The following is a 25,898-nucleotide window of genomic DNA, read 5'->3' as shown; positions in this document are numbered from 1 at the left end:
ATTGACAGGGAGATGGTAAATCAATATAAATACCTCGCTCTTAAATAGCCTGCTGGTATTTATAGCCTGTGGTTGGCAGAGAGTCCGGCGGCTCTGACAAACTCAACTCCAGTTTATTTTTAAGGAAGCATTGAAGAGAACAGGTTTTAAAGCAAAGGATTGAGACGCACACGTCTGCCTGACCTGGGGCTGCTGGGACCCTCCGCGGCCGGGCTGCAGCACATTCCTGTCCCCCCACCGTCCCCCCAGACTGTCCTTTGCTGCCCTGTGTCCCCAGGCACCCCTGTCCTGACTCACCTCTAAGTGATGGGGTATTTCTGTGGCCACACGTATACATCTGTGTCTCTATACCTGGAGGCACAGGCTGCCTCCGGAGCGCTCTGCTGCCAGCTCTGTGCTACCATCCGCCCGTTTCCCACCTCCTTTCCCATTTTTCCCTCTTCGCCCCATCACGGCCTGCCCAGGCGTGGAAGGGGGAGCACAGAAACACTCCGACCCCCTCGGCACAGCCCTGGGAGCCAGCTCGGGCCCAGCTGCAGCAGCTGGGGGACAGGAGCCTGCACCCCGGCCTGGGGGACAGGCTGTCAGCCCACCCCCCCTCCAGTGGCACCCAGGTGCCAGGTGAGCGTGCAGCCTTTGCCCCCAGGTCAGGGGGGGCCCGTCGTGTGGGGGTGTCTGCATCCCCTGCACGGTGGGGGGAAGGTGTTTTGATGGAAGGTAAGACTGAGACACCATAGGGACCCCTCCCCACTGCCCTCTTGGCTGCCCCGGGCAGGGCCTCTCCCCCTGAGTAGATGCTGCAGCTCTTGGGGCGCGGGGGGGGCAAGTTTCCTACAGCACCATGGCGGGGGGGGGCGGGAGCGCTTTTCTTCAGCTCTGGCAAAATAAACCTGGAAGTGCAGAGCTGAGCCCTGGGTGCGGGGGGAATGCTGGGGAGGGGTGCTGGGTGCGAGGTGGGGGTTTGCTGGGTGCCGGTAGGGGGTTCTGGGGGGGGTGGGGGGGATGCTGGCTGCCTGAGGGGAGATGCTGGGGGGGTGGTGCTGGGTGAGGGGGGATGCTGGCTGCTTGGGGGGTGATGCTGGGTGCGAGGATGCTGGGGGGGGTGGGGGGATGCTGGGTGCGGGGTGCGGAGTTCCTGGGGGGGGGCCCGATGCTGGGTGAGGCGCGGGGGGATGCTGGCTGCTTGGCGGGCGATGCTGGGTGCGGGGGGGGGGCGATGCCGGGTGCCAGGATGCTGGGGGAGGGTGGTAGGATGCTGTGTGCGAGGTGGGGGGTTCCTGGGTGCGGGGTTCCTGGGGGGGGGGGGCGATGCCGGGTGCGGGGGGGTGCTGGCGGCGGGCGGGCGCTGCGCTGCGGCGCGGGGCGGGGCGGGGGCGGGGCGCAGTGACGCGCGGCCCGTCCCCCCCGGCCCGTCCCTCCGCGCAGTCAGCTGAGCCCGCCGCGGCCGCCGGAGCCCGCGGCCCCCCGCCCCCCGCCGCCCGCTCCCGGCCCCCCCCGGCCCTCCCTCCGCATCCTTGCGCCGCCCGGCGCAGCGCCCGCCACCCGCAGCCTCGCCCGGCTGTGTGTGTGCGTGCGGGTGCCCCCCCTCCCCCCCTCCCCAAATATCCTCCCCCAGCCGCTGCGGACCCCCCGGCACGGAGACATGGCCCCCATCGGACTCAAGGCTGTGGTGGGAGAAAGTAAGATCCGCGAGCGGCCGCGCTACTTGCGCGCCTCGCCATGGGGGGGGGGGCTCCGGCTGCCCTTTTCCGCGGGTGGGGGGATGCTGCGGGTGCGCAATACGGACCCTGGGGGCGGCATCAGCGCCTGGCGGGGGGGGACGGCGACGGGACTCCCCCGTGGGGCAGTTGGCAGGACGTGGGGACAAGCCGGCCCCGTGCGCTGGGGGGGGGGGTGTCGGGGCTTGCTGTTTCTTGGGGTATTTTGTGGGGTTTTCTGTGGGGGGGCTGTTGAGACTGTTGGGATTTTTCTGCAGTGGTGAGGGGAGGGGAGGAAAAGGGGGGGCGGTGAAAAAAGGAGGGGGGGGAAAGACGGGAGCGACAGGCGCTCGAGTCTCCCCCCCAACGCCTCTGGCTCCTGAATGGCCACGGGGCGATCGCCCCATCAGAGCATAACCAGGAAAGCCCAATCGCCCCCCGGGGGGGTCTGAGCCCGGGGGGGTGTGCACAGGGGGTCCGGCTGTGCAGAAATGTCCCCCCCGGCGCCGCCGCGGTGACAGGCCGGGCGCCTCTCGGCTTTGTCTGCAGCAAATCCCGCTTTAATGGTGATTCTTTTATTTTTTTTTCATTTTCCCGGACGTGACTTCGCTTCCCTGATGCCGGGGTGACCATGACCCCCCCTCCCCTCCATAAACACCCCCTCCCCGGGCATTTGGGCCCCCTTCGGGGTCCCGATCCGCCGGGTTATTTTTGGCGGCCGAGCTGCGGGCTGGGGAGGGGCGGGCGGGGGCACGGAGCGGCCCCGGGTTTGCTTCCTCCTTCCCCCGGCTGTTGCAAGATGATATTTTCAACGCCTTGATGGCGGGGGGGGGGGGTGGGGTGGGGGGTGTTCTCCAAAACGCCGGAGGCTGGAGGGGGGGTGCTGGTGGCAGTTCCCTTCCCCGTAGCAAAATTAAACCGAAAAACTCCGCATTAAAAAAATAAAATAACTAAAGCAGGAGCAGAAACGGTGGAAACTTCCCCCGGGCTCCCCGCAGCCATGAAAAGCCGTTCTCGTCCCTCCCCGCGCCTCCCGCATGATTTATTTCCGTGGCATCGTGGCCAGCCGGGGCCGGCTTTTTTTTTTTTTTTTTTTTTTTTTTTTTTTTTGCAGCGGGGGGGCGGCTGGTGTGTAATCTGCTGGGAGGTTGGGGGGGTGTGGGGGGAGTGTGTACGTGGGTGAAATCCCCGCGGGTGGGGTGGCTCCGGCCGCCGCCGCGTTGTGCAGCGAAACCCTCCCGCGCAGGCTGCGGATGGTGCGGCCGGGGCTGGTGGTGTGATCGGGTGGGTGGTGATATGGGGGGGGGATCCCCCTGGATGGTTGCCCCTGCTTTATTCCAAGTCGTTACCTACCCCCGGGGTGCGGGGGGTGGCTGCGCCATCCCTGTGCCCCCCCCCTTCCCCGCTCGGCACCCTGGGGTGCTGCATTGGGGGTTAGAGCCCGGCCAGCTGCAAAACGAAAGGGAAGAGGCGGGGAAATGCCCTGTTGTTTCTCTGCTGCAGGATCAGCTTTGGGGAGGTTGGCTCTTGGGCTTTCTTTTTGGGGGGGTGGCCCTCTCGCCGCCGGGGTGGGGAGAGAGGCATCCCCCAGCCCAAACAGGCGGAGGGGGGGGGAAGCTGGACCAGCCACCCACACACCCCCAGGCAGGGCCGCATCCAGCTCATCCAGCGCCCTCGCTAAGAGGGGACAGGGACCAGCGCCACTGCATGTCCCTTATTTTCATTCATTGTCTCTGCGCTGAAATAGGCTGGGAGAGAGAACACACACACACACAGAGGTTCAAGGCAGCATCACGGAAATCTGGCTCAATCCTTCCCTTCAGGGTTTAGTGACAAACTGCTCTGTTCTTCCCTGAAAAATATCATTCCAGACTGAAAATAATAACTGGGAGCTGGGCAGCGGTGCTGTAGCGGGGCTATCGGGGAAGCGTGGGTGTCTGGGAGGAGAGAGCAGGGTTTGTGCCGGCGGAATGCTGCATAGGAGCGAGGGACGGGGCCCTCGGAGGAGCACCCTGCGGGGTCCAGCTCGCCGGGGCTCGGGGTGCTCCTCAGGCTGCCAGGGGAAGCGCCTGGTCTTGGTGGGTCGGTCGGTTTCTGCCATGAGGTGCTGTTTTCAGCTGGACCTGCTCCCCCAGAGGTCAGACCAGTCTGCAGGGTACCAGCCCTCCCCCTTCGCTGGGCACCAATGCGGCTAGCACAGGATTTCCCCGGCTCTCCCTCACTGCGCCAGCCTCCTCTCGGGCAGGGATTCCCTGAAGGTTTACCTGCAGGAGAAGATGTTTGCTCATAAGGAGCAGGAGGTCCAAGCCCAGGGCTGGCGCCGGGGCAGGGTATCTCTGCTGGGCTCCCTCCTGAGGAGGGAGGGAAGGATGCTGCTGTGTTGCCAGGGCTCACTCTGCCAGGCCCCCCCTCCAGAGCTGCATTCTGCCCTGGCTTCCCTCCAGACCCGGATTATTCTTCTGACCAGCTGGTGCCATAACAAGATGGGTTTTGGAGGCCTCCGGATTGGTGGGAGGACGTGGGCAGGGGGAGTGAGGTGGGTGAGTGTTGTAGGAGATGGACAGGACCAGATTGTCACCCCCCAGAGGCTCGGGGTGCATGCTGGGTGGGCTGACCCTGCACCTCCCTGCAGTATCCAGCAGCGATGGCTGCGTCCCTCCAGGACTCGCCTTCATCTGGCCGGGTTTGGAGCAGAGTGCGCTGGGCCCTGGAGGTGATGGCCGAGGACCAGGTTCTCCTGGTGTGTTTGTGGCCATCTGGAGAACCAGTCACTTTGCTCTGGTGCTGGTTAGAAAAATCTCACCCATGCGTGAGAGCTGGTGCCATCCCCAAAATCTTCATCTAACTCCCCACCAGGTGGACATTCCTCCCATCTTCTCTTGTCCCAGGGCCTCCTTTGATCTTCTCAGGGCAACCTGCCCCCAGCCTCCCCTGCCCAGCCAGGTCCCCGCTCACCTGCAGCACCCTACAGTGGGGAGGAGGAGGAGGAGGCTGGGTTTACTTCATTGAACCATCACCAGCAAGGCAAGACGGGCCGTGCTGCAGGGGTGACACCTGTGCAGCTCCTGCCAGCACAGCGGGCTGGGGCAGGACACGCAGCCGGAGCGTGAGGAGACCCCCGGACCCTTCACCTGTGCAAGGAGAGAAACGTCCCCGAGGGCTTCCTTTTGCTCATGTTGCTGTCACAGCCAGATGGGAGAAGCAGACCAGCCCCAGGATAAGGGAGCACCCTGCTCCCTTCCAGGGACAGCAAGAAAACCTCTTTCCCCCCTAAGACACCAGCCGATCCTCCCACGGAGCATCCTTGCCTGCACAGCCCCCCGCAGAGCTGACCCGTGCCCAGGTGCCTGCCTGCCAGAGCCACACCAAGGAGCCCCACGATTAAATCCTGCCTTGATGAGGTCTGATGGGCCCTCAGTACCCATGTACAGCACTCGCTGCTGTACCGTGTCACTCAGCATCCCCACCTGTACTTCTCGAGGGTCCACCCCAGCCTGGCCCATGCCAGGATGTGATGACTCGGGGACCTAGGCTCATGCTGAGCTGCCCGTGCTGCACCTTTGGGGACAGGGAGGAGGCACAGGCAGGGCTGCCGGCCCACTGCCAGCCTTGGGGCACAGCCAGGGGACCTGCTGCTGAGTTGCTGGTGCATGACTCGCCCAGGCTGCTTGGGGCACCTCACACATCCCACCACCCCTTTGCTGAGGGCACAGGGAGACTTCCAGGGCCAGACACTGCTTGTTGAGGATGCTCTGAGCCCATCTCAGGGCCCAGGGTGCAAGGCTTGTGTGCTGCTCCAGAGCTGAGTCTGGCAAGGTCTCTGCCATGCAGAGGAAGAGGAGGCAGCAAAGGGCACAGGGCTGGCTGCTCCTGTTGCAGGGATGCACATGGCATCCTCCTGCCTGTAGAGGGGCAGAGCCTCCAGCCCTGCCGTGATCTCAAGATGGTGGTGAAGAGGATGGGTGAGGAGGAGCAGGTCCCTGCAGCCTGTCCCCGATGGGTGGGAGCACACCCCGACGTCAGTTGCTTCCTGGGCAGCCCACCCTCCCGATCCCCAACTCCGGGCAGTCCTGAGGGCAGCACAGTGCCTCCTGCCCGATGTGTGGGTACAGGAATGGGCATCTGGCAAAGCTTCTGCTGGAGACTTTAGCCCTGGCACCAGGGTCTGTCTCGCCTCCGTCAGCTCTGAGTTGAAAAAGCTTGAAAAAATATATGCAAAATTCAGGGCTCACCTTCACACGCATTGCAGAGTAATTTGAGTCTCCAAACCACAGTCTACACCAGGGGCTGAGAAGTACTTGCCTGTACATGACCATGGAAGGTTACCAAGAACGACAGACCTCACTTTGGCAGATCTACATCCACCCACCGGTGTCGGCATGTTCAGGAAGGTTGAAAAAGCCATCGGCATAAAGGACTGAGACTCTTTCCCCCTTAAAAAAAAAACAAAAGTAAGGTCTGGGTCTGAGTGCCTTGCACCTCTCAGAAAAATGTCCCAGGAGAGATTCCGTCCCTTCCCACAAAATCAACACATTTAAAAAGAGAATCATCGTCACATGGCTTTTAGTTGCACGCTGAGAAGCAGATGCTGTGTCCACCAACTCACGGTGCGGGAAGGAATTTGGCTCTTGTGTTTTGGAGAGTGCAAAAATACATCAGGCTGAAGGTGCATTAGTTTGTGAGCTTCCACACTGGCCATGTACACACACAAACACATGGGTGTGTACACACATATGTCAACATGCGTGCTGTAGGGTCATTTATGGAGCCCATCAGATGGTTTGACCTTGTGCCACTAAGAGAGCAGCAAAGACCACCCAGAGTTGGACCAGTTCAGCTGCACGTCAGCTGTCCTCCATCCCACCCCCAGCATCCACCTGGGCCTGGATTCTCACTGAGCTGAGCCTGAAGAGCCCCAGTTTGTTGGTGATTTGCTCCCTCTTGGTTCAAGGCAGAGAAGAACCAGCTCAGAAAGTCACAGCCACACGTGTAGGAGAAAGCGACTTACCCCATGGAGAGTGTCACCTCCCCTCTGGGATGCTGTGACACCCCCTGTGTGCCATCCTGCAGCAAGCTCTTGACTGTTCTTGGCACTGAAGCACCAACGCTGGCCACAGTGACAACACCTACAATATCTCCACTGGGGATGGAAACGTGGTGGAGGAGGGCAAGCTTTAGTGAAGGGTGACACCTTCAAAAGGGACCTGACGTGGTCTGTGACCCATTGACTCTGCCAGGTGAAGAAGCTTTGCTCACCAGATCCTTGTGCAGACCTGAGGAAACCGTGCCAGGAGTCATCCCCACAGTGGAAATCCCTGTGATTTTTAACCCTGTTTCTCTGGTGCAGTTAATGAGGGTGGTTTGTGGGTGTGATCATGTATTTCATTTCCCTTATTTCCTTTTGGGTGCGTTATAAAATGTCTAAGGAGTTCAGGATCTCTGGGTCTCTGTCCTCCTTCTCTTTAGGCTATGCAGGTTTCCCGTGGGTTTGGCCGGCAGGTATAAATACATACACCCTTCATGAGGGCAGTGCAAATAGGAAAAGGAGGAATTAATCACAGGGTACTATGATTACCGTGACTAATCCTTGAAGCTAGAGCCCCAGCAGCAACACAGTGCTGCGTGGCTCCCTGGAGTAGCACAAATACTGCTCGGTGTGGCTTCGACGTGTGGCGTGTTTCACCAGTGGCCCTGAGGGAGATGTGCGGTGCTGTTCTGGATGTGAAAATATCAATGTTCACCTCATCCAGGGTTGGGTTAGGAAGGGATGAAGCTGAGCCTGGGCAATTCTGCCCATGCAGGACTTACTGCAGCTGGATGGCACCTGGGCTGCACCACCAGCAGGTTCCTACGCAAGGAACGTGTCCTCCAGAAAGGCTGAGGTCTTCCAGGTGGACACCAGAAATAATCCAGTGAGAAAAATAGGTGTTAAGGACACGGACTGCTGGAGGGGAGATGTTTGAGACTTGGTTTATGGACACAGTGGTCTCCAGACTCAAATCATCCCTGAGGTGACTCTTAGCCACACTGAAGGACATCAGTTAGGCTTTGCCTCCTGTAAATTGAGTTATTCTCTATGTCCTGAGTGGGGTTGTTGGCCTTCCTGCCATCCTCTGGTCCATGGAGCCTGTTTTATTGGGGGTGGTACACTGGCACCTTAGAGATCCCCACTGAGGATGTTCAGGGGTAAATCTGTGCTGCACTACGTTCACACGTGGTTGTATCTATGTAACATTCACACTGTCTTAAGCAATTAGTTAATGAATCAGCAAAAAAGCAGTTGCCAAGCCAACCCAAGCCAAACATGTTTCTTGGAGATGCAGCATGACAACTTTTGAGAAGTGGGTCCCGAGCAAACCTCAGTGTGAATTTCTCGATCTGGCTCTCCAGAGCTGCTCCAGGATTTTAGATCCCAAAATGGAGGACATGTGAGGAGAGCGAAAGGACTGAGCCCTGCCTGTGACAGGGAAAAGCCCACGGCCAAGATCACTCATCTCCTGTAGGACCTTAGGTGGTTTCTACAGCCTGTTGCCCATCCGTAACGCAACTCGCTGTTCCCTTACCACGTCAGGCCAAGGTGTGCAGGCTGTGAGGTCCTGGGATGTGGCAGCAAAGGAGCATTTCTGAGCAGCAAGAGTTTGGCCTCTTGCATTGCTCCAGGAGGGAAGGGCTTGGCCATCACTGCTGGCACAGGCCAAGGGTCAGCACTAGAGCAGAAATATCCTCAGGCTGCAGCATCCCTCACCCGTCCTGGTGCTCTGGGATGGGTTGGTGACCAGGACAAGGCTTTACTGCTTCCACTGACCGGTGGAGGTCAGGGCTGCTCATCAGGTTTCAGGCTCTTTCTGTAGCAGGATAACAGGCGTGGGGCATCGCAAAATGAGTTTGTCTCGGTACAGGTTGCACTTGGTCACAGTTTTGTTGGTGTGGGCACAAGCAATGGCAGGGTTGGTCCCTCTTCCCCCAGAACCACTTGGAGACATGGGGCTGGTTGCTTTTGCCATGAGCAAGTGAGGCAAGGCAGGCTTGGAGAAAGGCTGCCTGGACAGCTTGCTGTAAATAACACGGTCTAAGCCTCTTGGAGTGACGTATGGGCTTGAGTCCTAGTAGGCCACCGTGTCACCAGCTTCTGACCCTGCTTGAAAACGTTGCAGTGGGTCATTTTTGTGCCACACTTCACCCTGAGAACAAGCCTAACTGCAGGTGGTGAGCTGAGGGAGGTGATTGCTCTCAAGCGTGTCATCTGCATGATTGCACTTTTAGGACCATATTACTCAAGAGCGCTGGAGCTCCTCCGTTTGTGGGTGAGATGTGCTTCCTTGTCCGTAGGCACTGATGTTGTCTCCACATTGGAGAATAAGTCCAGAGCTGTCTGTATTGTCTGTTCTCAGTAAAAATTGTAATTAAAATTCTTCCAGCCTGAAGGAAACAGATGCAATGTGGTAGGTCCAGACAAGCCAAGTGTTGAAGGCACTGGGTGAGATATGCATACGCATTTTTTCCTCCGAAACCTGGTTTATCTCCAAGATGAAAAGCTTGACTATGAGCGTCACTGACTGACGTTAGAGCTCGAAAGCTCTGGCTGACCAGACCGTTTGGGGACACGGGCGGCAACATCTGACTGGCTAATGCGGGGATGTGAGACCACTGCTTCCCGGGAGGTGTCCAGGCTTGACTTGGGGGCCTCGGGGAGCAGAGGAGCTGACATTTTCCCTGAGAGTCTCTTGCTGATCCTATAACTGAGTGCGGAATTGGCTCAAGGATGCCTTCCCTGGTATTGCTCATCCTGGATAGCATATGTGCTGGCATCCCTTCTCCTGATTAGACATGCCCTTGCCAGAGAGTCTGCCGAGAAATTGCCCTGCTCTGACGACAGGTCCGGGTGCCTTCTCAGTTCTGGCCTTAGCCAAAACTTTGGTTTTACAGCCTCAGCTCCACTGCTAGCAGCCACATTAGCCAGAACAGCTCCAGGGAGCAGCTGTACCCTGTTGACTGTACGTTTTGACCTCAGAATTCCCACAGCTTGCCCCTTTCCATGCCAGACCTGGTCACCCGCAGCATTTAGCGTTGCCTTCTTGGCCCACCCAAGCGTTAACTGACCACTCTTCCTTAAGCTGGGGGTTTAATGGCTGCTGCAAGGACACCTGGGAGGTGCAGGTCATGGGCACATCTCCTCCAAGCAGCACCCTGTAATCACAAGCTTTTGGTCGGGTTTATGTCTTGTGCCCTCCCATGCTTTGCCAGGGCCTCTCTTCAGAGAATGCTCTCACAGAATCCCAGAGTCATCCAGGTTGGAAAAGCCCTTGAAGCTCCTCCAGTCCAACCACGAACCTCACACTGACCGTTCCCAACTCCCCCAGATCCCTCAGCGCTGGGTCAACCCGACTCTTCAACCCCTCCAGGGATGGGGACTCCCCCCCTGCCCTGGGCAGCCCATTCCAACGCCCAACAGCCCCTTCTGCACAGAAATCCTTCCTCAGAGCCAGCCTGACCCTGCCCTGGGCAGCTTGAGGCCATTCCCTCGGGGCCTGGCGCTGGGCCCTTGGCTCCAGAGACTCATCCTCCCTCTCTGCACCCTCCTGTCAGGGAGTTGCAGAGGGCCAGGAGGTCTCCCCTCAGCCTCCTCTGCTCCAGACTGAACCCCCCCAGTTCCCCCAGCCGCTCCCCAGCAGACCTGTGCACCAGACCCTGCCCCAGCTCCGTTGCCCTTCTCTGGCCACGCTCGAGTCATTCAATGGCCTTTTTGGGGTGAGGGGTCCAAAACTGAATGCAATCATCGAGGTGCAGCCTCACCAGTGCTGAGCACAGGGGTCAGATTCCCTCCCCTGGCCACGCTATTGCTGACACAAGCCAGGATGCCATTGGCCTTCTTGGCCACCTGGGGACACACTGCTGGCTCATGTTCAGCTCTGTGGATCTGCCTCATTCCCCACCCTGCCTGGGCTCTGAACTGACTCTGGCAGTCGGTGGAAGAGCAGATCTGGAGGCTGCTTAACTTTGCAACCAGATCTGACCCGTGGTCAAGGCAAGAGAGGAGATTGGTTTAGGGAAGGGCTGTGCCTGGCTGCAAGGCACAGCTGAGCTCTGCAGCAGGCTGGGAGCAGGGCTGGCCCCTGGTGCCAGTGGGGGCCCATCTCTGACCAGGGGATGGACACCCTAAAACCACAAAGCTCAGAGCAATCACCCTTAGAGTGCCCAGTTTCTGCTCTGGGAGGCCCCTTGGGCTGCCTGGATCAGGCCAGGGGACATGACAGCACTCTTGGCACCGGGAGGTGCACAGCTGGGCAGACGCTCCCCCCATCGCACGCATCCATCTCAGCCCGCCCCTGTGCAGAATGGAGAGTCCCCACAAAGCCAGGCTCTGAGGACAAAATGTCCCCTGCTGTGGCTGCCCTGGTGAGGAGCAGCTCGGGGCTGGCCGAGGCAGCTCCTCAGGGAGCCCTTTTCGGGCTCCCCTGCCCCGGATCCCCATCCCACACTTGCTGCAGCAGAGGGGGGGTGCTGGGAGCACCGCAGGAATCGCTGCACTGCCGGCAACCTCCCCTGGCCCCCTGGGACGCTCGTTCCCAGTCTCCTTCCTTCCTTCCTTCCCCTCCCGGCCTTGGAGCAAAGTGGTATTTTCATCCTAGGGGCAGGATTTCTTCCTGGCTATTCGCAGCCGGACCCTGACCCCTTCCCGGCGGGTATCGCTGCCCGGCACGTGGTGCCCCGGCACGGCCCTGCTGGGCTTTACTCCCCGTCGGTTGTGACGGAGGTTGTTGGTGTGGGATGGAGGGCGCGTGCGTGCTGCCTCGTAAACAGCACTGTTATTCCTGGATCCTTGAGCCTGGGAAGGAGCCAAACGTGAGTAATGAAAGGAAGGGGAGGGATGCGCTGGCATCCCTCCTTCCCAGCCCCACTCCAGCAGTGAGGGACCAGAGAGCAGGACCGGGGATGTGCAGGCAGCCCTCGCTGCCAGCTCCTGCCTAAGACCAAGGATAATTCCCCGTTCACTTTTTTGCTGCGTAGGTGACCTTGATTCCTGTGGGCAGCATGCATGGGTGCAGGCAGCAGCTTTTGGCCCCCAGCAGTGTCCAGCTCAGGGGCTCAGTGGTACAAACCATCTGTACCCAGTTACCTTCCATCCCCACTTCCCTGGCCTGGAGGTGCCCTGCACCCCCTTTATTGATGGATAGGCTAAAGGATGTGGCCAAGGGCAGGCAGGACCCAGAATTTGTGGCCAGGATCCTTCTGGGGCTTCCCCGAGGTGGATATTGCTGGGGAGGAGATGGATGTTCAGTGGTAGGAACAGCTGCCTCCAGGTTTTACATCGGGTTAGACAGACCAGCAATGCTCACAGGCCCCCATTTTATCCCTTCTGGCACCAGTCCCCACCCCAGTGCTTCAGCTCTGAGCCCTGCAGGCAGCCCAGGGGGTGTTACAGCCTCGCTCAGCCTGTGAAATCCTGCGGGAGTGTTCGGACAGTAGCTCAGTGAATGAGCCCAGTGGAGTCGGGGAGCCCCAGGGAGCATCACCTCAGGATGCTGGGGCTGAGCCGAGCCTGGCAGGGCCCCTCTGCTCTCCTGGTGAGGATGCTCCATATGGCACAGGGCTGCTGCAAGGTCCCAGTCGGCCCTGAGCCCCTTGTTCCCATGCAGATCCCCAGAGGGGATGGCAACTGGGAAGATGAGGTGTTTTGCCCAAATTCAGCATCAACCAAAAGCAGGAGACTTTAGGGCTGGGTGCTCCCAGGGCAGGCCTTCTGCATACCTCCCTCAAGCCTTATTCTAAAAAAGGGACAAATTTAGGCCCCAAACTGCCCCATATAAACCCAAATTGAGCTTTACCTGGGGGACCAGCACCCTTGGAGTCAGTCCCACAGGGGAAGGGTCCCAAGGCTGAGGCTGGCAGGGTGACTCCCTCAACAATGGGCTCCCCACACCTCATGTGTTTTCTAATTTAGAAACATTTCTTAACTGGGTTTTAATTGGGCATTTCCATCCCTGTCCCTGGGACCAGAGGGTCTGAGCAGGGAGAAGCACCACGCGGAGGACGTGGCACAGCTGCTCACGGACACAGACTCTTTCCCTCGGGCTCAGCCAGGCAGTTCCCTGGTGTGTCCCTGCTCTGTGAGGAGTGGTGGTTCATTCACCGGCGTAAAAAGGGGACCTTCAAGGTCACAGGGGCACCTCATGGTCCCTAGCACAGATGTTGAGGAAGCACGTGTGTCTGGCAGGAGTGCCAGTACCTATTGGAATATGGGTGCGAGGTGGTCACAGCCCCAAGGTGTCCCTGGGGTGGGGGGGAACCCACAGGTGCTGCTGTCCTGACTGTTGTGTAAGCCCAGCATCTGCGGGAGGCGAAATGAGATTGTAGGGGATTACAAGGAACAGGCTCAGGCTGCTTGATTCTTGTTTCTAAAAGGAGCTCTTAAGCCACTGTTGTTTTCCCAGTGCTTCGGATTAGGGACGAGACAATGTGGGGTGGCCCCCAGGCTCCCCAGAGGGACCCCCTGACCCTCCAACAACCTGTGGCTCCCCACCAATGTGGGCTCTCTCTGTTAGTGCCAAGCACAAGGGAAAAACAGGGCTGGGGGGTGACCACCCCTCCCTGAGCACCCCAAAACCACCCCCCATCTCCTCACCATGTCCCCAGGAAAGGCACTGGGGGGTCAGGCTGGCCATGGTCCCACACATGGGTGGGGGTTTCAGTGCCCCTGGCAGAGACCCCACTGCTGCCAACGGGCCCCAGGGTGCTGCAGGGTGGGTCTTAGGGTGCTCACAGCCCTCTGCGCTCCCTCTCTTTCAGAGATTATGCACGATGTGATCCGGAAAGTGAAGAAGAAGGGCGAATGGAAGGTGAGTGCCAAACACCGGGGGGGCGGGGGTCAGGGGAGTAGGGTGGAGAGGAGGAAGCAGTGAAGGGGGTAGGTGCAGGCAGGGAGCCCCCAGGGGTGGTGGAGGGGTGGGGAAGGGCAGCTCCCCAGCTGCCTGCTGTGCCCCCAGCTCACAGCCCCTCTCCCCAGGTGCTGGTGGTGGACCAGCTCAGCATGCGCATGCTCTCCTCCTGCTGCAAGATGACCGACATCATGACAGAGGGAATAACAAGTGAGTACCGGGTCGCAAACCTCTCTGTAGGAAGGGCAAAACCTCCCTCTGTACCAGGAGACCCACAAAGGCATCTCCAGGCTGGCAGGAACCAGTTGAGGTGGTGGCATGGCCCCCACCCAGCCCCATCCCATTTGGGATGGAGACACACTACCTCCCATCGCTCTTGGCCAACTATGCTGTTGCCAGGCTGATGTTTCACAGCTTTTCTCCTTGGCTCCTGGGGTTGGAGGAGCCCAAACACCTTATCTCCTGGCAGCACCTCAGTCCTAGGAGCAGACCAGGCGTTATTTTCTGTCAGCTCTGTAAATAGCTCCTGCAGCCCTTGGAAAGGAGAAGGAAGCCCAGCTCCTGCGTGGGCAGGGGCCAGTGGTTAGGGACGTTCTGGACACGGAGGGGTTTGGGGGGTTTGGTCCTGTGCTGCCGTGGGATATCCAGCAACCCCGTGTAGCCGAGCGCCCCTGCCCACACCCCTCCCTGCCATGGCTTCTGTTTCCCCCCCACCCAGTTGTGGAAGACATCAACAAGCGCCGGGAGCCGCTGCCCAGCCTGGAGGCCGTTTATCTTATCACCCCTTCGGAGAAGGTGAATACACAGTGTGGGGCGTGGGGGCATGGCTGTGGGCTGTGGGACGTTTGGGGGAGTGCCCATGCTGGGACGGGCAGCCGTGCCCGTGGGAAGCACCTTGGCTCCAGCGAGGCCAACGGAGCTGCTGGGGTGGTGGAGCAGAGGGGCAGAGCTCCCCTGTGCCAGGAGGGAGCACCCTGGGTGACCCTCTTGAGGTGCTGGCAGTGCCACCCTGCCCAGCCCAGCTGGACCCTTCTCTCTTGCAGTCCATCCACTCCCTCATCAACGACTTCAAGGATCCCCCCACCTCCAAGTACAGAGCTGCCCATGTCTTCTTCACTGACTGTGAGTACCCGGGGGTCGCAGCTCCCACGCCATAGCCTGGGCACCCTGGACCCCCAGCTCCCCACTGGCACCTCCTGGGCAAGAGAGAAGGAGAAAGAGCAGACGATGGGGTGACAGCCCCATCCTGCCCATGGCCTGGGGTGGCTGCGGGTGCAGACAGGTGGTTTCCATCAAAGGGATGGCCGGATTCCTGCGCCCCAGGGCAGGTGCTACAGGCAGCCAGCCCTTCTCCAAGAAGGAAACAAGGGAGGGAGAGGCCCTGTCATTGGAACACATGCAAGCAAGCAGGGATGGAGGGATGCTGAGCACTACCCTCCTCCTCCTCCCCTTGCAGCCTGTCCTGACGCCCTCTTCAACGAGCTGGTGAAATCCCGTGCTGCCAAGGTCATCAAAACCCTGACGGAGATCAACATTGCCTTCCTCCCCTCTGAGTCCCAGGTGAGACCAGGCTGGGGACTGTCCCTGCTGGGGTGGTGGGACAGCCAGGGAATGCGCTGGGTCCTTCTCCAGCCCATCAGGGTTTGTGTAACAGCCTCTCCCCTGGCTGGCTCCTCGCCCCCTGCTCGGCTCTTCCTCCCTGTCCCTTTCGATTACTTCTCGGGCTGATCCGTGCGGGGGATTTAGCAGGTGTGGTGCCTTGGCCCCGTGCCGGCAGCTGCATTGGCCAGCTCTGTGCCCCCGCTGGCACGGCCCCCAGCCAAGGGCACTGGGGAGCTGGCCCAGGCCATCTGCCTGTGCTGGGGACATGGGGACGAGGGGGACAGGGAGGGACAGGTAGTGCCAGACCCACTTGGTGCTGTTAACCCCTCAAGCCTCAGCATTTCTAGGGAGACAGACAGGCAGAAGATGACCTCTTGGCATCCTCACGTGCAGCTAAATTGGCTTCTGGTCTTTATTGGTGGCATGGCCAGGGAGCAGCCTGTCCCCACTTCTCCCTGGGTCTCTGATTGCCTGTCTGGGAGCAGGTGACTGTGGTGGGCAGGGGGTCTCCTGCCTCCCCTGCTCACCCTGGGGGACTACACATGGGTCAGGACCGTGCTGCAGAGCTGGAGGTGGAGAAGGGGTCAGGGTCCAGAGCTGGCATCTGAAAGCCCAAGGGATGCCCCCGAGCATCACTGAGCTCCGGCTCTCTGGTTCCAGGCTCAGCTGGGGACTTCATCTGGGGTTAAATCTGGTTTCCAAACCCTCTGGGGTGTCCTGGGGGGCTGCTGTCCTCCGGACATCCCCTGCAGCACATCCTCTCTAACCTCTCTCCTGCTGCACCTCCCAGGTTTACTCCCTGGATTCGGCTGACTCCTTCCAAAGCTTTTACAGCCCCCACAAGGCCCAGATGAAGAACCCGATCCTGGAGCGCCTGGCTGAGCAGATCGCCACGCTGTGTGCCACGCTGAAGGAGTACCCAGCTGTGCGGTACAGGGGGTAAGGGCAGCGCAGTCGGCACCCCCCGGGACCCGTCTCCCCCCCAGCAGCGATGGTGGGATGGACAGACATCCGTGCTCAGTGTAAAAACAGGCTCAGACTTGATGCTCTCAAGAGTGGGGTGGGGGTGGGAGCCAAAAATCCAAGTGGCATCTCATGTAGGATAGACCAAGGCAAAGCAGGGCACCACGAGGAGAGGTGGAAAAGGGCAACAAAACCAGCGCAGGGCTCTCCTCTCCCACGAGCCAAGGACATTGCACAGGGAAACCAGCAGCTCCTCCCCATCCCACGGCAAGAGCTGCCCGCCCCGAGGAGCTGACCTCTTCTCCTGCCTCCTCCAGGGATTACAAGGACAACGCCATGCTGGCGCAGCTCATCCAGGACAAGCTGGACGCCTACAAGGCTGATGACCCTACCATGGGTGAGGTGAGCAGGGACGGTGCTGGCAGCCCTGGGGGTGGATGCTCGAGTGATGCTTCACTCCTAAAATCCTGCTTGAGCTCTGCCACGCGGCAGTTGGAGACCCCAAATGGGGAACCCGAAATGGCACCAGCTTCCTTCGACTGCCTGTGGGGCTGGAGGAGCCCCCGGCCCCGCTGCTGACACCTCCCCCTGGCTCTGCAGGGTCCGGACAAGGCTCGATCCCAGCTCCTTATCCTGGACCGCGGCTTCGACCCTGCTTCCCCGGTGCTGCACGAGCTGACCTTCCAGGCAATGAGCTACGACCTGCTGCCCATCGAGAACGATGTCTACAAGTGAGTGCAGCACTGCTGGCCCCACGACCACGGCCCCCACAAACGAGTCCAGCCCTCAAGCGGGAATTGGAAGCTCAACCATGGGGTCTGAGCCTCAGCATCTCTCCATCCATCACGAGTCACTGGTTGGGAGAAATCATTCCTGCCTGCAGTCTGACAAGCGTGATGGGCAGGACTGATGCAAAAGCAGCTTTTGTAGCCTATCCCTTCCCACCATTTAGCAGCTGAAGGGGCACAAGAAGGCGAGATGCAAAACCAGCTTGAAATAAAAGCCAAGAAGAGCCCCTATGTCCCCCCATCTCCCCACATCTCCCTAGAGCCACACATCCTCCCCAGCAGCGAGGGGACTGCGTACCCCCCCCAGCTCCATCCCAACTGTGACGCTCCCTGCCTTCTTCTCAGGTATGAGACAAGCGGCATTGGGGAAGCCCGGATTAAGGAGGTTCTCCTGGATGAGGACGATGACCTGTGGGTCACCTTGCGCCACAAACACATTGCCGAGGTGTCCCAGTGAGTATCCCTGCGGGCGGTTTGCTGGGTGGGACGCTGGGCTGGCATTGCCACCCATCCTGCTGCTGGGGTCCCCTCCCCGCTGACGGCTGCGCCCTTCTCCTCTCACCAGGGAGGTGACCCGGTCCCTGAAGGAGTTCTCTTCGAGCAAGAGGATGAACACAGGCGATAAGGTGACCCAACTGCATCTGCCAAGCCGGGGACGGGCACCTTGGGGGCTCAACTGTGAGCTGGCACACAGTGGAGTGTCCTGGGGACACTCTGCAAAGGGCCAAGGGTGCTCTGGGGGAGATGGCTTTGGGGTGCTGGCCCTACGCCCAGCCCTGGGGACATGGGATGCCTTGGGAGGGCACCGCGCCATGGGGATTAGTTTGCCCCCAGCACGGGGTCCCTGCCCACCCTGCAGCAGCTGCCTCTGTCCCCAGCCAATTACCTTCCCAAGCCCCTGAGTTGGTGGCAGTGAGGGGCCACCAATGAAGATAGGATGTAAAAGTGGTCAGAAGCTGAAAGCACCATCTCAGCCTCAGCCAAGCTCACGAGGGTCCTGCAGGAGGGTCCTCGGGGGATTTCTCACCCTGGCATTCCAGCTGCAGACACTCTCCCTGCTGCAGTACAGAGCTGCAGACACTCTCCCTGCCCTCGGCCGCAGCAGATGAGACCCAACAATGCCATGGCAGGCGTCACCAGACCCCTGCGAGGGGCTGGCATGGGGACAGAAGTCCTTGGGAGGGTCATGTCCCCTCTGGTCATGGTCCCTAAGTCCCTGAAGGTGAGTGACCATGTCCCTTTCCCTTGCAGACCACCATGAGAGACCTGTCCCAGATGCTGAAGAAGATGCCGCAGTACCAGAAGGAGCTCAGCAAGGTGCGAGGAGGGGGGCGATGTCTGTGCAGAGCGCTGGTGCTGGGCCCCCCCAGGGAGCGGGTGACAGCAGCTCTCCCCAGAGGGGGCCCGGCCGCAAGCAGGGGCTGGGGCCGGGGTGGTGGCACGGGGACCTTTGGCTGCTGCCAGCACCACAAGGGTGGCTGCGCTGCTTCTGTCTCCCCAGTACTCAACCCACCTGCACTTGGCTGAGGACTGCATGAAGCACTACCAGGGCACAGTGGACAAGCTCTGCAGAGTCGAACAGGTACCTGCTCCCCCCAGCCCAATATCCCACCCCCAGCATCCCCGTGGGGACAGCTGGGGCCAACAGCTCCTGCCCCACAGCTCTGCACTGAGCCACGGGTTGAGGGTGTATCAGCACTGGCGTGGCCAGCAGGGACAGGGAAGGGATCTGAGCCCTGTGCTCAGCACTGGTGAGGCCGTCCGTCGATTCCTGTGTTCAGTTTTGGACCCCTCACCCCAAAAAGGCCATTGAATGACTCGAGCGTGTCCAGAGAAGGGCAACAGAGCTGGGGCAGGGTCTGGAGCACAGGTCTGCTGGGGAGCGGCTGGGGGAACTGGGGGGGTTCAGTCTGGAGAAGAGGAGGCTGAGGGGAGACCTCCTGGCCCTCTACAGCTCCCTGACAGGAGGGTGCAGAGAGGGGGGATGAGTCTCTTGAACCAAGGAATCAGCGATGGGACAAGAGGGAATGGCCTCAAGCTGCGCAGGGCAGGGTCAGGCTGGCTCTGAGGAAGGATTTCTGTGCAGAAGGGGCTGTTGGGCGTTGGAATGGGCTGCCCAGGGCAGGGGGGGAGTCCCCATCCCTGGAGGGGTTGAAGAGTCGGGCTGACCCAGCGCTGAGGGATCTGGGGGAGTTGGGAACGGTCAGTGTGAGGTTCGTGGTTGGACTGGAGGAGCTTCAAGGGCTTTTCCAACTGAGATGATTCTCTGATTCTTTGAGGGGTGGTGAGCATGTGTGTTCTCTGCAGGACCTGGCCATGGGCACTGATGCTGAAGGTGAGAAGATCAAGGACCCCATGAGGGCCATCGTCCCCATCCTGCTGGATGGGAATGTCAGCACCTATGACAAGATCCGCATCATCCTGCTCTACATCTTCCTGAAGAACGGTGAGGAGGGCACCTGGGCAGGGTTGGGCAAGACGTGCAGGCAGCTCTGGGTGGCAAACAGCTCACGGTTCAGCCGAGATAAGCCAGATGGAAAAGCTCAGCTCTGTCTCTCTGACCACCACCAGGCCAGGTGTCCTAAGGGGACAGTGGAGGGGCAGTGTCCTCACCAGGAGGCATTTCTCAGGACACCATCTCACTGTTGCGTTTCCAGGTATCACCGAGGAGAACCTGAACAAGCTGATCCAGCACGCTCAGATCCCGGCAGAGGACAGCGAGATAATCACCAACATGGCCCACCTCGGGGTGCCCATCATCACAGACGTGAGTGTCCACCGCCCGCTCCCCGCCGCCCTCCTCGCCCCTCGGAAGGGCCATGGCACCCACTCTGCTGTGGGAACTGTGTACCCCCGGGGGTGACCTCAGCACCCCTCTGGGGTGGCCCTGATCCCACCACCGGAGCCCCCTCGTCTCAGGGTGTCCCTGTGCTCTTTCTGCCCAGTCCACCCTGCGCCGCCGGAGCAAGCCGGAGCGGAAGGAGCGGATCAGTGAGCAGACCTACCAGCTCTCCCGATGGACCCCCGTAATTAAGGACATCATGGAGGTGAGCCAGCAAGGACAGGGACAGGGGAGAGAGCAGGGACCTCAGATCACCCAGGAAGGGACCTGTGGAGAGCTGGGTGCTCCCAGCCCAAACCCGGACGCCTCTCCCCAGGACGAGCCCTCCAGGCTGCTTGCTGCCTGCAGTTGCAAACAAAGTTGGGAAGTTATGGGAGGTTTTCCTGGCCCCCACCTGAATGCTGGCCCCGGGTGGGATGCACAGCCCTGGCCTGGCTCACGTGACATCCCCACAATATAAAACGTGGTAACAAACAGGTTGCTCCTTGTTCTGCACCATGTGCCACAGCAGGCACAGCTGGGTGGCCTTGTCACAGCATTGCTCATGTCCCGGCTGAGCCAGGGGACACAGTTCACTCCTGCCCACAGGGACAGCCCTGCCTGTACCCATGGGAGCTGCCCCGTAAACTCCGTGCTTGGCTAGCACTGGGCAGAACCAAAAAGTGATTTTTTTTCTAGGCAGTGCCCTCCTCCTGATCCGTTCCCTCCGTGACCACCCCTCGAATCAGAGCAAGCTGCTGGGGTTTGCCGAGAGTCAGGGGTCCTGGGCACCAAACCTGCTCCCCAGCACAGACATTTCCCACCTGCTCAGACAGACCCTGGAGCCACATTTTGGGGAGGGGATCACTGCAGTTCAGTGCCACCTCTGCTCCCAGGCACCAAGGACAAGCAGAGCTGCAGCTCCCTCGATTTCCAGAAGCACACAGCTCTTGCCTTCCTCTACCACAGTCCATGCAAACCCTTTTGGGGTGGCTTCATGCCCAGGGTACCCCTAAACCTCATCCCCAGGATGAGAGGGGACTGCACAGGGCAGCATAAAGGGCAACAACCCTCCACAGCTGATGGAAGCAAGACCAGGTCCCATACCCCAGGGGTGGATCGTAAGCGTGAAGCCTCCAGCTCAGCTCATCCCCCTGAGCTTTCCAGGAGAGGACCCTGCCTTGGCCCCACCCTTACCCAAAGACTGGCTCTTAGCAAGTATTTCTTTGCAGAAGGGGCTGTTGGGCGTTGGAATGGGCTGCCCAGGGCAGGGGGGAGTCCCCATCCCTGGAGGGGTTGAAGAGTCGGGCTGACCCAGCGCTGAGGGATCTGGTGGAGTTGGGAACGGTCAGGGTGAGGTTCATGGTTGGACTGGAGGAGCTTCAAGGGCTTTTCCAACCGAGATGATTCTGTGATTCTGTGATACTCTACCTCACAGACACCCCCTGTACCCCTCACGCTGTACCTCTGTGCTGCAGCCTCCCTGCGCCACCAAGCATCCTCCTCCCCCTAAGCGCACCCTATTACAGGAACACAGCCAAATTGTTCCAAAAAGTAAGGCTATGCAAATATATGCAGATAAATCCTGACAAAGTTAGGCCAGTCCTCCTGGGCGCAGCCCTACAGAGGGGTTGTAGGGCCGGGGGCTGTGCCTGGATCCTTGCTGACCCCCCCATGCTCTCTGCCCGCAGGACGCCATCGATGACAAGCTGGACACCAAGCACTACCCGTACATCTCCACCCGCTCCTCCGCCTCCTTCAGCACCACTGCCGTCAGGTGAGTGCCCCGCGCTCCCACCCTCCCCTATACGTTGGCACGAAGGAGCTGGGACTGTTCAGTCTGAGGAAGAGAAGGCTGAGGGGAGACCTCATCACTCTCCACAGCTCCCTGAAAGGAAATTGCAGAGAGGTTGGTGCTGGTCTCTCCTCACAGGGGATTGGCGACAGAACAAGAGGAAATGGCTTTAAACTGCAACAGGGGAGGGTCAGGGTGGACATTAGGAAAATTTTTTTCACAGAAAGAGTGGTCAGAGAGTGGAACGGGCTGCCCAGGGAGGGGGTGGAGTCCCCATCCCTGGGTGTGTTTAAGGGTCGTTTAGATGAGCTGTTGGGGGATGTGGGGTAGGGGAGAACTTTGTAGAGTCGGGCTGATGGTTGGACTTGATGATCCCAAGGGTCTTTTCCAACCTGGATGATTCTGTGATTCTGTGTATATCGCTGTTAGCATCCATCTCTCACCTGCCCACAGGGGCTGAATCCATCAGCAGGTCTGTGAGCTGCTCTGCCGTCATTCAGGCATCCCGTGCCTCGTTTTCCTACCTGTAACAGCGAGCAGCACTCGTGGCTGGAAAGATGGACTTTACTTGCTCTAGCAGGAATTTGGGAGCTAATTAATATGTGATTTAGATAAGATGTGAACTCAGCGTTGCCTCGTGCCCATCCTTCATTCTCCTCTTCCTCTCTCTAGTGCCCGCTACGGCCACTGGCACAAGAACAAGGCCCCTGGCGAGTACCGAAGTGGCCCCCGCCTCATCATCTTCATCCTGGGTGGCGTCAGCATGAACGAGATGCGCTGCGCCTATGAGGTGACGCAAGCCAGCGGCAAGTGGGAAGTGCTAATAGGTGAGTGGGAGCCGGGGCCGGACCCTGCGCCCCGTCGCGCTGGCTGCTCATCCCACGCTCCCTCCACCACCCCGCAAATTCCCGGCTCCAGATGCCTGCGGGAGCAGGAGCTCTGCGAAAGGTCTTCTCCTGCTGCCCGCTGTCCCCGTTGTGTCCCCCCCTCCCCAGGGGCAGGATACGTCCTTCAACCCATCCCTGGTTTTGCCTCCAGTTTTCCTCTCTCTGGCTGGTTTTGTTCAAGCAGAGCTGGGTGAAGAGGAAGGGAGTTTTGCAGCTTGAATCGCTGCTGTTGCACACACATCCTCGGGGTCATTACAGGGAGTAAAAACAGAGTAAAGAAGTGTGCCACGCCGCACGCCAACCACGGTGCGTGCTGTGCATGCAACAGGAGACACGTTTTCCTGTTGTGCCGGTGCTGCGTGTCCTGTTGCACGTGCAGCGCACCAGGAGGTGCATTTTCCTGCTTTGCATTTGTGTGACAGGACGCACATTGCACGTTCAGCCTCAGCACACCCCGGCTGTGCTCCCGGAGGAGCCGTGGGGCAGGCCTGGAGGACACAGTGGAAGTTTGCCAGATGTTAGCAAGGAGCTTTTAGGTCCCCTAAAATTCTGAGGAAGCACAGCTGGATACACACCTTGTAGGGCAGGGGCAGGAGCCCCTCATTGTCTCATCTGGTCCCTGGATTCTTGCCTGGAGTGCCTGATAGAGCCTCTTCTCAGCATCTCATCTGCTCCTTGTATTTCACTGGGAGCAGCAGGCCCCTCTCCATCACCTCCCACAGCCCCCGGCCGTGTCCCCCCGCCACAGAGCCACCACCACCGCCCAGCTCCATCCTGCCTCTTGCCCATCTCATCCGGGGCCTGTCCCCTGCATGCGCCTACAATGCTCCGGGTGGCAACCGCGTCCTTCCTCGCCCCAAAAAAATGGGGGTGGGGGGTTCTTGGCGCAGCCGTCAGCCCCGCTCTGTTCTCCCACAGGTTCTACTCACATTCTCACTCCCACCAAATTTCTCATGGACCTGAGGCACCCCGACTTCAGGGACTCTACTAGGGTATCATTTGAGGATCAGGCTCCAGCAATGGAGTGAGCCAAAGAAACCAAGTAAAGGCAGCTTACTAATGAAAAAGAAACTCTTCCTCCCTGAAGGGTTTTCTTTGATTCTTCCGTTCCTCCTTTCTTTAATTATTATTTTGGGTTTAATTTCCGTTTGGTTCTCTGATAAGAAAATGCTTGCAGTTCCTCCTACCAGGTGGAAAAGCATCCAGCGCCGCTTCCATCATCCCTCTGCCATGTCTCTCGGCCAGACGTGCCTGGCCCTTCATGCCATGAGTTCCCCCTCGCCAGGGCCAGAGGGGCCAGGGATGGTGTGTCAGGGTCCTGCCTGCCCGGCAGAGACATCCCGGGTCCGGGCAGGGGGCCGGAGCACCCCGGGGTGCTGCCCACAGAGGGCAGCTGGAGCGGGGCTGGGGGTTTGGTGCCTGGGGAAGAGCAGGCAGCGGCAGGCACACGGTGCAGACCCCAGCGCTTGTCCTGGCTCCGGCCCTTCTCATCTCCCACGGCAAAGGCTGGGTGCTGCCGTGACCCCCCCCAGCTCCAGGGTATGATGGGGCTGAAATCCTGAGTTGATGGGGAAGCTCAGATTTGCTCTTGCGGCACTTGGTGCCCTCGGATGGACAGGAGCCCCCAGACGTCGCAGAGCCCCAAACCCTGTGCGGGGGTTTAGCTGCCGGTGGTTTTGCCGGTGGGACCCGTCACGGTGTCCCCCTGAGCCGCTGCTGCTGGGTGTTGGGCCACGCAGGGCCTGGCAGCAGGGGGGGCAGGGGCCGCGCTGCGGGCAGCACGGCGGGGAGCTGCTGCTGGCACCGCGCCGGGAACCGCCGAGCAAGGGGCAGCAGAAGGCGAGAGCCCTTTCCCCCCTCTGCTCCCACCCACCCCTTTGACCCAGCCACACTCCGTACAGGCAGGGGAAAAGCCTGGGGACTTGCGGAAGGTCCCTGCCTGCTGCCTGCCCGCACTTCCCACCCCGTGCAACCCAGTGGCCTTTTGGCCAGTGCCTCCTGCATCCCCAAAAGGGGTCAGGAGTGACCCTGCTGCACCTCCCGGCCCCCGCTTCATCCCACCCAGCTCCATACATCTCCTTCATTTCCCCTTTTCTGTTCCTTTCCCGTTATCCGCGCCCCCGCAACCTTCCCCCCGCCCCGTCCATGGACGTACATTTCCGCGCAAGCATTTCCACCGGCGCGCGGGGCTGTCGCCGCCAGGTAAGGCCTCGCCGGGGGGGGCCGGGGACAGCGGGGCCGGCGGCCGGGGTGCAATGGGGGGGTCCCGAAGCCGTCGCTGATGCTCCTCCCCCCCTCCCTGCTTTTCCTCTGCCCCCACAGGGTCCACACACATCCTCACCCCACAGAAACTGCTGGACACGCTGAAGAAACTCAATAAAACAGAGGAAGAAAGCAGCAGTTAAAAGGAAACGCCGCCACCGACTCGATGCCGAATTCACCTTCCCGCCGGGCGCCCGGCCCGGGGTGCGATCCTGCACCCAGCCCTGGCCCGGCCCAGCTTCTCTCTTGTTCTTGTGTTGAACCCCCCTCCCCTCCCGCCGCCTTCCCCATCTCATTTTATCCACAGGGAGGGGACAACAGCCGAAAAAAATGTATTAAGAAAACCAATGCATTGTGTTTAAAAGAGGAAAAGAAAAAAAAAATCTATATATTTGTAGCTGCAGCTATCCGAAGCACCTAGGAGCTCATTGCTGAGTAATCCATCTGCTCATTGCTAGCGAATGGTTATGACAAAAAACAACAGAAAAAAACCCTCTTTTTCCCAAAGTTTTGCTCCTCGTTGGGGTCCTGTGTGGATGGACGGAGGGACGGACGCACCGACCATTGCTCCAGCCTCTTCTCACTCTCGGCCAGGGGGGTCCCGGCCGCCATCTCCTGTCCCTTGTCTTTTCAGAGTGGTGGGTGCTCCTGCCAGATGTGCACGCCAACATCTGGCATGGGGTTTGGAGAGGGGGGTGTGGGAAGGGTGTGTGTGCACCCGGGATGCTTCACACTGCAGCAATTCCCATGTGAAAAGGGACCAAAATGGTTAAAACCTGGAGATGGGGCCCATTTGCTTGCACAGCTGCTCCTCTGCCCTGCTGCAGCCTAGCCTCCCTCTTCTTTGGGTACCCCTTAAAATGCATATATATATATGAAAAATAAAATTTTAATATTTTTTATATATATATATATATATACACGTCTGCACCCATCCCCACGGAAGCTCGGTGCCCCCGTGCCCGGCTTTGCTCGTGTCGTCCCGTGGTGAAGCGTTTCTGAGCGTGCCGTCGCCCCGAGGCCCCCCACCCTCCGGGCCCCCCCATCCGGACTCTGTGTATATTAATGACTGTGTCTTGTGACGTTCTTACAAGCTTGGTGTATAGTGATTTAAACAAACCTCTGATTTTAATTGTTTGGTTTGGTTTTGTTTTTTTTTTTTATTTGACACCCAAGGATTGCCTCCACCCTCCCCTGCCATTAGATG

General features: G+C 59.7%; 1 protein-coding gene across 2 annotated transcripts; it reads left to right on the top strand.

The window, feature by feature from the left end:
* Positions 1–1,475: 1,475 nt before the first annotated feature.
* LOC141968821 (syntaxin-binding protein 1) lies at positions 1,476–25,100 on the top strand. 2 transcript variants are annotated; one of them, XM_074923973.1, is made up of 20 exons: positions 1,476–1,679; positions 13,485–13,534; positions 13,702–13,783; positions 14,292–14,368; positions 14,617–14,695; positions 15,030–15,133; positions 15,966–16,114; positions 16,456–16,540; positions 16,739–16,869; positions 17,272–17,379; positions 17,492–17,552; positions 18,178–18,243; positions 18,428–18,508; positions 19,234–19,372; positions 19,584–19,693; positions 19,872–19,973; positions 21,439–21,524; positions 22,215–22,369; positions 23,348–23,471; positions 24,752–25,100. In XM_074923973.1, exons 1-19 carry the CDS (start codon positions 1,643–1,645, stop codon positions 23,455–23,457), a joined length of 1,812 nt encoding a protein of 603 aa, XP_074780074.1. In that variant the 5' UTR covers positions 1,476–1,642; the 3' UTR covers positions 23,458–23,471; positions 24,752–25,100. The 2 variants fall into 2 exon arrangements, with proteins under 2 accessions (XP_074780074.1, XP_074780075.1); XM_074923974.1 differs by lacking the exon at positions 23,348–23,471 and having other exon boundaries at positions 1,477–1,679.
* Positions 25,101–25,898: the final 798 nt, after the last annotated feature.

The sequence above is a fragment of the Athene noctua genome, chromosome 20 (assembly GCF_965140245.1).
Source record: "Athene noctua chromosome 20, bAthNoc1.hap1.1, whole genome shotgun sequence".
NCBI classification, from domain to species: domain Eukaryota; kingdom Metazoa; phylum Chordata; class Aves; order Strigiformes; family Strigidae; genus Athene; species Athene noctua.
This window is presented reverse-complemented; position numbering and strand designations above follow the sequence as displayed.